General features: G+C 45.0%; 1 protein-coding gene across 1 annotated transcript; it reads right to left on the bottom strand.

The window, feature by feature from the left end:
- Positions 1-312: 312 nt before the first annotated feature.
- AQP2 (aquaporin 2) lies at positions 313-10,497 on the bottom strand. The gene is made up of 4 exons (XM_043968241.1): positions 10,138-10,497; positions 1,949-2,113; positions 1,134-1,214; positions 313-522 (listed from the first exon to the last, which is right to left on the bottom strand). Exons 1-4 carry the CDS (start codon positions 10,495-10,497, stop codon positions 313-315), a joined length of 816 nt encoding a protein of 271 aa, XP_043824176.1.
- Between the last annotated feature and the right edge of the window lie 547 nt (positions 10,498-11,044).

Here is an 11,044-nt window from a genome sequence, read left to right as displayed (position 1 = left end):
ATGCAGGGGTCACTCACTGCATCAAATGTACAGGAAACCGTTTCTAATCCTGTCCTGACTGGGGCCAACTTCCTTCCTTGGAAGGATGAGAATGTAGGTGGGAGCAGGTAGGTTGTCTCCTGTGGTGATATAGAAGAAAGGCACAGTAGTGTGTGGATGGGAGACCCCCTCCAGTCTAGGGCATAAGCTCTGACCCCACAGTCAACAGTTCCAGGTTCCCCTAGCTGCTCTATCTCTGGGGTTCCTTCTCTTTGCTCCAGAGGGGCCTGGTGGGGCTAGGGAATGTGGGGGTGGGGGTGGGGCAGAGGAACATCAGGCTTTGCTGCCTCGAGGCAGGCTCTGGGGGGAGTGGAGTTCCACGGATTGCCTCCTCCTCACCTCCCTCTCCTCCCAGTCTACATCTGGCTCTTTCCCCTTCAGAGTGGCCAGCCTTTCCGAGAAGCTTTTAGTTTGAGGGAACAGGAGGTAATTGTAGAGGAGTGAGCCCAGGATGGCACCAATCAGAGGTCCAATCCAGAAGACCTAGGAGAAGAGGAGAGGAAAGTGTTTAGGACTTGTTGAACCAGCAGACGGGGGTCTGTGATGCTAAGCCATTTCCAAGGGAATTGTAGGAATCCTAGAGCATCTTGGATCTTCCCCACCCCCATCTCAGGAACTCCCAGAACTCAATCTGAAAGAATCTACATTTTGAGCCAAGGCCTCCGCTTCTGAAATGAAACAGGTTCTCCAGGACTGACTTGGTTCTACCCCAAACCTTCAAGAACAATCAAAGCCCCTTTGGGAGACTCTACCGCTTTGGTGATGGGGAATAGTTAAGTCCTTGGGAAATCCCTATGATATTTGTGTGTGTGTGTGTTTGTTTTGTTTTGGGTTTTTTGCTGGGCAGTGAGGGTTAAGTGACTTGCCCAGGGTCACACAAGCTAGTAAGTGTCAAGTGTCTGAGGCCAGATTTGAACTCAGGTCTCCTCCTGATTCCAGGGCTGGTGCTTTATCCACTGTGCCACCTAGCTGCCCCCAAATCCCTATGATATTAATCCTTCAATCCAATTTCCCTTTCCCAGAAGCCCCACATACTGTCCCTCAGTCTCCCTCTGGAATCTTTTGTGGGGAAAGGAGAGGGTTTCAGGTATTACCCAGTGGTCATCAAACTTGCCCACGATGACTGCAGGGCCCAGAGAACGGGCTGGATTCATGGAACAGCCAGTATAGTGGATCTGGGGGAGAAAAAAATCATGGAGAATCCCCAATAAGGAGGGAGCAGGGTTTAAATGGGTGCTCTAAGGCAGCAAGACTGAGGATTTCACTTCGTGCCCAACCTCAGCCTGACCCTCATTCAGGGCTTCCTGAATTTCTCATTGTTGATATCCTCTCTCCTTCCCTGAAATACTCTGTCTACCACCACTTGGCCTCCAGATAGCCTCGACAGGTGTATGTGTATATAGGACATAGGGGATGGGAGGAAGGAGAAAGATTTCGCTGTATGAAGAAAACTGCTGAGTTCATATAAGTAAAGGGACCTGGACTTCTAGATAGGAGAAACTCAGGTTTTAAGCCCACCTTCAACACACACAACCTTCTCCCCAGCCCTGTCCCTATGTCATTGTACAATGGGCCCTACAGGGCCCTCCTCAGGAACTGTGCTGTAAGGATCCATGGCAATGAGGATGTAACAGATTTTGTAAAACTTAAAGTACAAGTTACAAATGCCAGTTATTCTTCAATCGTCATTGTAATCTTTTATGTCTTTGTCTTTGTCTTTGTTTTTGTCTTTTGTTTTTGGCAGGGCAATGAGGGTTAAGTGACTTGCCCAGAGTTACACAGCTAGTAAGTGTCAAGTGTCTAAGGCTGGATTTGAACTCAGATCCTTCTGAATCCAGGGCCGGAGCTTTATCCACTGTGTCTCTGTGTTTCCCCTCTCTCCAAAGGCCTGAATTAGGCTATGACTTACCCCTAGCAGGTGGCCCAAGGCCACTGAGAAGCCAATGGAGAGGGCTGGAGAGCCAACGTTGTCCCCTCGACGGTCGTCAGTGGAGGCAAAAATACAGAGGACCAACTGCAGGGTCAAGAAGAGCTCTATGGTGACGGCTTGGCCAGCAGTTGTGTTATTACTGAGCTGGAGAAAGAGCAGTCAGGGGAAAGGGTGGCCTGAAGGGGGCAGAGGAGATGCAGCACCGTGCGGCAGGCACTCCTCACTCCCTTGATCCCTCAATCTCTCCATTCCTCGATCCATCCCTCCTTCCCTTCCTTTCTCCCTTCCTTCCTCTTCTTCCTTCCTTCCCTCCCTCCTTCCTTCCTTCCTCCCTTCCTTCTTCTTCTTTTTTTTTTTTTTTGGTGAGGCAATTGGGGTTAAGTGACTTGCCCAGGGTCACACAGCTAGTAAGTGTTAAGTATCTGAGGCCGGATTTGAACTCAGGTCCTCCTGAATCCAAGGCCGGTGCTCTATCCACTGTGCCACCTAGCTGCCCCTCTCCCTTCCTTCTTCCTCTCTCCCTCCCTTTTTTCCTTTCTTCCTTCCTTCCCTTCAAGAAGTTCATAGGGCTTCATAAGAGACCTTCAAGTTCTGGTCCTCATTTTATAGATAACAAAACTAAAACCTAGAGATATTTTGTGGTTTGGCCAAAGTCACAGAGCTAATGAATGGGAAAATAATAGTCATTCACATTTATATCACATTTTAAATTTTGCAAAGCACTTTACACATGTTATCCTCACAACGACCCTGTGAAGTACATGCTTTTATTAATCTCCATTTTACAGATGAGAGAACTGAGGCTGAATTATATTCATGGCCTTGCCCAAGGTCACACAGTTAATAAAAATATTTGAAGTGGGATTTAAATTCAAGTATTACTTACTCCAAGCCCAGCGCTCTATGATGCTTCAAAGGAATGGACCCAAACCTGGTGGAAATCCACGTCCAGTTCTCTTTTCAGTAGACATCATATTCCTCCCTCTACTCCCCCAACCATTCTATATGGGGCTAATATAGAATGATGTATTCCTAGGGTCATCTGTCATCCTAATTCAAAGGTCATAATTTCTCCCTACCTTGTGTTCCTACCTGGAGCTTGGAGAGTATGGACATATCCAGATAGAGGAAGGGGAGTAACCTTCATGGTATAAATGTTTGGGAGCCAGACTCTGAGGAGAAACAGTGATAGGAACAGATGTTGTCTAGGCCTGAGACGAGAGTGGAGGGTGGAGATAAGGAGAGGGCATTACAGGCAAACCTCATTTTATTGGGCTTTGCTTTATTGTATTTGGCAGATAGTGTAGGTGTTTTGATGTTTGTTTTGTTTTTTGGTTTTTTGGTTTTTTTACAAATTGAAGGTTTGTGGCAATCCTGCGTTAAGCAAATTTATCGGTACCATTTTTCCAACAGCCATGTGCTCACATTTTGTCTTTTTTGGATAATTCTTGCAAAATTTCAAACTTTTGGGGCAGCTAGGTAGCGCAGTGGATAGAGCACCGGTCCTGGAGTCAGGAGTACCTGAGTTCAAATCCGGCCTCAGACACTTAACACTTACTAGCTGTGTGACCCTGGGCAAGTCACTTAACCCCAATTGCCTTACTAAAAAAAACAAAACAAAACAAAACAAAATTTCAAACTTTTTCATTATCATTATATCTGTCATGGTGATCCGTGATCAGTGATCTTTGATGTCACTATGTAATTGTTGGGGGAGCCATGACCCAGGCCCATGTAAGACAGCAGAATGAATCGATAAATGTATGTTCTGACCGCTCCGTTGACAGCCTGTCCTTGTCTCTATCCCTTCTCCTCCAGCCTCCCTATTCCCTGAGACACAATGATATTGAAATTAGGCCAATTAATAACCCTACAATGGCCTCTCAGTGTTCAAGTGAAAGAAAGAGTCAATAGAGGCGGCAAACTTCACAGCTGTCTTATTTTGAGAAATTGCCAGTCACCCCAACCTGCAGCAACCACCACCCTGATCAGTCAGCCACCATCAACATGGAGCCAAGACCCTCCGCCAGCAAAGAAAAATTAGGACTCACCAAAGGCTCAGATGATAGTTCAAATTTTTTTTTTAAGCAATAAAGCATTTTAAAATCAAGGCGTGTACATTGTTTCTTAGACATAATACTATTGTACACTTAATAGACTACAGTATAGTGTAAACACAACTTTTATATACACTGGGAAACCAAAAGATTTGTGTGACTCGATTTATTGTATCATTTGCTTTATTGCTGTGGTCTGGAAGTGAACCCACAATCTTTCAGAGGTATGCCTATACTGGGATCAGGATACAGGCTCAGGCTTTTGTTTTTTGTTTTGTTTTGTGGGGGAATGGAGGTTAAGTGACTTGCCCAGGGTCACACAGCTAGTAAGTGTCAAGTGTCTGAGGTCATATTTGAACTCAGGTACTCCTGAATCCAGGGCCGGTGCGCCACCTAGCTGCCCCTGGGATTAACTTTTGAGGGGGTTGGAGAGGGGGAGGAGGCAGTTATTTTGGGGGGAGTTTAGAAGCTTAACCTATACTTAAAAAAATTTAAACCTATAATTCTTAGAATTATAGCTTCTTTAGAAGCTGTCTATAATTCCCCAAATTTGGGGGGAACTAGTTGGTTGTTGGGGCATCAGGTTTGGGGGAAGTTTTCCATAGTAGGAAGAAAAGTTTTTGGAAGGTTATTCTCAGTCCCTAATTCTTTCTCTGGACCAAGATTTTACCGTCTCTGTTTCTTAGGGTTGGCCTATTCCTTGATGTACTCCTGGCCTATACCAATCCCTCTGTGAGCCTCAGTTTCCCTAATTATTCTGTCTCCCCATCCATCCCAGTATAACTCCTGGCACCAACTTCACCCCTATGCCAAGCTGGGTGGGAGCAAGCAGAACAGCCTTAGGTGGTTTCATAACCTAGCCACACCTAGTTTTTGAGAATTTTGCTAATTTTGCCAAGTCTCTCCCTGCCCTGAGGGCTTGGGCATTGGTCTGAATGGAAGAGATGCCAGTAAGAGCCCCCCCCCCCCCCCCCCCGTGCTTTTCCAGGTCCCAGCCTGCCTTGTCTTCTTTTTTTCCCTATCCTACCCTGGGTGATCATGGTCTATTGGAGGATCTTCTAGCATTAAACCTTAATTTCTCTCATTATTCTTGGCGATGAGAGCCACTAATGGACACGCTGGAACTCTGAGACTCCTCAGCATCCATTATGCTGCTTTGGATCAGAATCGCCTCTGGCCCATTACAGCCATGCAAAGTTCTCTCCTAGCATTTAATGCCTTTAATGAAGGGGATTCCACCAACCCTCCTTGATTGGGGGAGCCTGATTTGTTAGCTTTCCAACAAATGCATTAAGAAAGTCCCTCCTTTGTTGTAAATCAATTACAATCTTAAATACTGGTTTATAAATGTGAGCTATTATCATTAGTAGTGCTGTTATTGTTATTATTACATACGAAGTACTCTGTTGGGTCCAGGGATCAAATAACATTTTTTTAAAACATGTAAAGTTCTTTATGAAGTTTAAGATGCTGTATATTAGCTGTTCATATTATCTTGTCCAACCCATATCCAAGAAGGAATTCCCGGTACAATGTTCCTGACAGGCGGTCATCTGATCTTTGCTGGGAGATCTCCAGTGACAGCGCCTCACCTCCTCCTCCTCCCTCTCGTCCTCAGGCAGCCTGGCTCACTCCGAGGTCACCGCCAATTGTTGGGAAATTCGTCTTCAAGCCTAATTTTTGCCTCTTTGCTGTTTCCACCCATGACTCTAATTCTGCCCTCTAGGGTCAAATATCACCAGCCTAATCCATCTTCCATGACAGCCCTTCAAACATCTGAAGATGGCTTTAGATCCCCCTGAGCCTTTTCTTCTTCAGGCTTAGGAGCCTCGATTTCTTCAACTAATCTTCACGCATCATGGACACTTTGCTGTCTGAGTTATGCTCTGGGCCCCCTCCAGCTTATCAACATTCTTCCAAAACTGTGGGGCCAAAAACTTAACCTACTACTTAACCTGATAACCTAGATACCTCGATGGTATCGGACAACCTTGCTCCTGGAAGCTATGTCCCTCCATGTGGTCCAACATGTCATTAGCTTTTAGGGCTATCGATCGTATTAGAAAAATTTATATTGATATCTGTTGTTTTTACATCACTTCTATGATCCTTCCCTCTTCCCTTCCCAGAGAGGTATCCCTTGCAATGAAAAATTTTAAAAGAAAGAGAAAAAGAAAAGCAGTTTTGAAAAATTAATCAAACCACGAATGGAGTCTGACAAGGTATGCAATGTTTCACACCCATAGTCCTCCACCTCTGCAAAGAAGGAAGAGAGGTACATTTTCTTATCTCTGTTGGGGGGCCAAACTGGGTCATTATTATCACAGTTTCCTTTCCTTTCCTTTCCTTTCCTTTCCTTTCCTTTCCTTTCCTTTCCTTTCCTTTCCTTTCCTTTCCTTTCCTTTCCTTTCCTTTCCTTTCCTTTCCTTTCCTTTCCTTTCCTTTCCTTTCCTTTCCTTTCCTTTCCTTTCCTTTCCTTTCCTTTCCTTTCCTTTCCTTTCCTTTCCTTTCCTTTCCTTCCTCTCTTTTCTTCCTTCCTTCCTTCCTTTTCCTTTCTTTTCATCTATAACCAAATCACATTATTGACTCATATTAGGCTTGCAGTCAACTGAAATCTTCAAGTCTTTTTCAAACTATTGTCTAACTATGCCTCCCTATGACTTTCAAAGTCAACTTCTTGAACCTAAGTTTTTCCCTTTTGAGTTTAGATTGGGTCTAATTGTCTAAGTTATAATGAACATTTTGGATACTGTTATTCAGAGTATTAGTTAGCCCTCATGCCTTTGTGTTCTCTGCAAATGATAGCTGGATGGGATGAACTTTCTCAGGACCCAGTCTTGCTGATATTCCTTGGGAGCATCCCACTTACCTCTTCTAGGAGTCCAGAGAGGGCCAAAAAGCAGATCGCAAGTATCATTGCATGTAAAAAACTGAGGCAAAGAAGCAGAACCTAAGTGACCTGGACTTTAAGGGCGGGGAATAGTGAGAGAGTTCTGTGCCCAATCCTAGAGATTACTGTGGACACAGGATCCAAGATCCCCAGTTAACAGCAGAAAACTAAGCCACAGAGAGGTCAACGGATTGGTTGAAGATCACATTGGAAGTAAGCAACAGAGCTGTGACTCAAATCTGACTCTTCTGCCTCCCGATCTAGGGCTCCTTTCTCCGTGTCAATGGATTACCTTAGGACTGTGGGTCAGATACCATCGGACAGCCTTGGGAAGTTTGGGGAGCTGGCCATGGGGGCGGGATGGAGGATCAAATATTATATCCCATTAGTTCAAGTCGTGGCCGGAGAAGGAGGGTAACACATGTGCCTGGCATACCTCGGGCTCTCCTGGTGTGGGCTCTCTCCATGTCAGCAGATGAATCAGTCACATAATGTATTATGATAATAGCTCATGCTTTTCCATTTCTTTATTATTATTTTTTTTTTTGCGGGGCAATGGGGGTTAAGTGACTTGCCCAGGGTCACACAGCTAGTAAGTATCAAGTGTCTGAGGCCGAATTTGAACTCAGGTACTCCTGAATCCAGGGCTGGTGCTTTATCCACTGCGCCACCTAGCCGCGGCGCCCCCCCCCCCCCCCCCCCCGCTTTTCCATTTCTTTAAGGCTCATAGGGAGCTTTCTCTACAACCACCCTGTGAGATAGGTAATTATTATACCCATTTTTACAGATGAGGAATTCACGGAGGTTGTCACTTTCCAAAGATAGTGCAAGCTGTCTTTGAAAACATTCCCCCAGTGATCCTAACTGTAAGGCTACAGCTTTTTCTAACATACCTCTCATGGAATCATGTTGGCAATTCCTAGCTATTATTAACTCAAAGGCCTTCTCAAGGACCTCTCTAAGGCTGTGGCTAGAAATGCTTCTCAGGCTTTCTAGGTCTCCCTAGGTGATGATGGGCAGAGCCTGTTCCACCCAGACAACTCCCCCTCCCCACAAACACTATACTCCAGCAGCACTACATGCACAAGAGCGACTTGCATTTCTTTTTAGCTTTAACTTAGCAAGAAGAGACTGTGGGGCATAATGGCAATATTTAGAGAACCTAGCCTCCTTGGGTTTCAGTTTCTTCACTTCTAAAACGATAATAATAAGTCATATTTTTCATAGTGCCTTAAATAATAATGGCTAGGGGCAGCTAGGTGGCACAGTGGATAGAGCACCAGCCCTGGATTCAGGAGCACCTGAGTTCAAGTTCGACCTCAGAAACTTGACATTTACTGTGTGACCCTGGGCAAGTCACTTAACCCCAATTGCCTCACACAAAAAAATTAATAATGGCTAGCATTTATATAGCACTTTATAAAGATTATTCTCATAGCCACCCTGGAAGGCAAATGCTATAATTATCCCCATTTCATTAGATGAGGAAACTGTAGCAAGGGTGACTTGCCTAGGGTTACACAACTAGTAAGTATCTGAGACTGGATTTGAACTCAAGTCTTCTTGACTCTAGGAGCAGCACTCTATCCACTGTGCTTCCTGGATGCCTCTAATAACGATCTTGTGAGATAAGTAGTATAAGTATTATTAATTTAATTTGATAAATGAAGAAACTGAGAGTCGAGGAGATTTAGTGACTTGCCTAGGGTCAAAAGGAATCGTCAACACAGCTTGGTCCCCCCCACAGAATTAGCTACTATTCCCTCTGTATAGTGGGTGACTCCTGACTAGGCTCTGGTAGTAGACATATTCATAGGAAAGTCGGAGGAGTGACGATGGGCTCTGAAAGGGAGAAACAGAAGGATTGGGACAAGGAATGGAGTCAGGGAAAGAACGAAAGTTGCTGATGAGTATAAATGAGGAGCTTAGTAGATCCCCTCACCTGCCCCTGAAGGGGAGAATCAGAGTCCCTGGATTTCCAGTTGTCCCTAAAATACGCCCCCACCCCAACCCCTACTACTCACAATCAGGATTTCTCAGAGCCTACAGACCTACCTCCTTCCCCTTGGTTCTAAGTGAACTAGAGCTAGAACTCAGCTCTCCAGCTGAGCAACATAAGCGCCTTTTCTGTTACAACAGGGGTTCTTAATGGAGGTCCATGAACTTGGGATTTTTTTTTAAACACACCTATTTTGATAACCATTTCAATATAACTAATTTCAATATACTTAGGTTTATTTTATTTTATTTTATGCATTTAAAAACCTTCTTCTGAGAAGGGGTCAGATAAGGCTTCACTTCCAGACTGCCAAAGGACTCCCGGACAGAAATAAAATAAAATAAAATAAAAAGGTTAAGACCCTTGTACTCAAGAGCTGATTTCTAAGGTTGATCCTTGGAACAAAATGCTGAATGCATGGGCCCATCACTAATCTCTAATCCATCCCTTCAGGATGACTCAGGCTTTTGATAACTTTTAATTACATCTGTAACCCTGATTCTGATTTTGGCTAGAGCCTCTACCTGGGGCTCGATCCTCACCTCCAATCCCCAACATTCCTCACTTAACACAGATTTTCCTGGTTACTTCTCCTTCCCATTAAAACAACAACAACAAACAACAACAACAAACCCCAGGGTCTCAGGTTCAAACCCACAATCCTGAGTCTAAGACCATTGTTTATTCCAGTAATAAGCAAAAGCTTTTCTACTACTGGAGATTGAAAATAATAATAACTCCCATTAGTACAATGTTTTCCAACTTACAAAGAGCCTGTGAAGTAAATGGTACGTGTTGCTATCTCAATTTTACAGATGAGAAGACATGTCTAGAGATTGCCTAGCCCAGAATCATGTAGCTAATAACACCTGACATTTATAAAAATCCTTTGGGATTTATAAAGCACTCAGTATCGATTAACTCATTTGATCATCACAAAAATCCAAAGAGGCAGGTTCTACAGGAATTATCATTTATGTTTTACAGATGAGGAAACTGAGGTGCAAAGAAGTTAAGTGATTTGATGATGGTCATGTACCTAGTGAATATCAGAGGAGGATTCAAAACCAGGTCTCTGCTTAATTCAAGGCCCCTGGTGTTTCCACAATGCTGAATTGACTTTAGTTATTAAGTGGAAACTCTCTTGATCCCCTGTCTAGTGCCTTTTCTATCATTCGATGAGATCCCCTGTGCTGAGGGGCCAGGCTTTTGGACTACTCACCGCATTGATGGCTAGATTCCCCTGGACGTCAGGTGGGGTAAGCTCGTGGAGAAGGGCAGCCCCGGCCACAGCTCCCAGGATCTGGGCAGCCACATAGAAGGTAGCTCGGAGGAAGGAGACATGGCAACCCACCAGACAGGCTACAGTCACAGCTGGATTGATGTGGGCTCCACTCACGTGGCCCAACGTTTGCACCAGGGTACCAATAGCCAGGCCAAAGGCAAGGGAGATCTGTAGGACAGTGGGCTGTGCATGAGGCCAGTCGAGGGCTGACCCCAGGCCAAAGAAGACAAAGAGGAGTGTGGCCAAGAATTCTGCACAGACAGCCCGGGAGAAGGCTAAGGAACGCAACTCCCACATCCTTTGGGCTGGGGCCCCAGTTGGAGGCTGTGAGAAGCACAGAAGCACTCAGGCAAAAGAAGTTTTTTGGTCAGTCTCTGGAAAAAGCTGGGATTGGGGCATTTATAGGGCTGTACGAGGTACAGGCATGGGCACGGGGGACACATGAGGGGCGGGAAATCAGGTTGATACCCAATAACTTGGCTTTTTTGGTAGCCACTCACCCCCACCCCTTGATTGCTGCCAGCATGGTTATCGCCCCATCTTTTCCTTCACAGCTGACTAAAGTTCCCCATTAATAGGTCCTAGATCACTGTAATATCTCCCCCTTTTCCTTGTTTGTTCTCCTCTGGCCTCTGGCTCCCCTTCCCTGGGCACTCCCTCCTCCCCAGCTACATACCAGTGAAGGAGAAACTCTGGAGGTCATTCAATTCAATTCAATTCAATTCAACATTTTTTTTTAAAGCATGTGCTACATACATGGTACTATCCTAGTCTCTGGAGATGTAAAGACAAAAACAAACAGTCCCTTCTTTCAGGAGCTGACTAGCTGACACTGAAAGTTTGC

Source organism: Dromiciops gliroides, chromosome 5 (genome assembly GCF_019393635.1).
Source record: "Dromiciops gliroides isolate mDroGli1 chromosome 5, mDroGli1.pri, whole genome shotgun sequence".
NCBI classification, from domain to species: domain Eukaryota; kingdom Metazoa; phylum Chordata; class Mammalia; order Microbiotheria; family Microbiotheriidae; genus Dromiciops; species Dromiciops gliroides.
The sequence above is the reverse complement of the archived record's forward strand: the minus strand, read 5'-3'. Positions and strand labels throughout refer to the sequence as shown.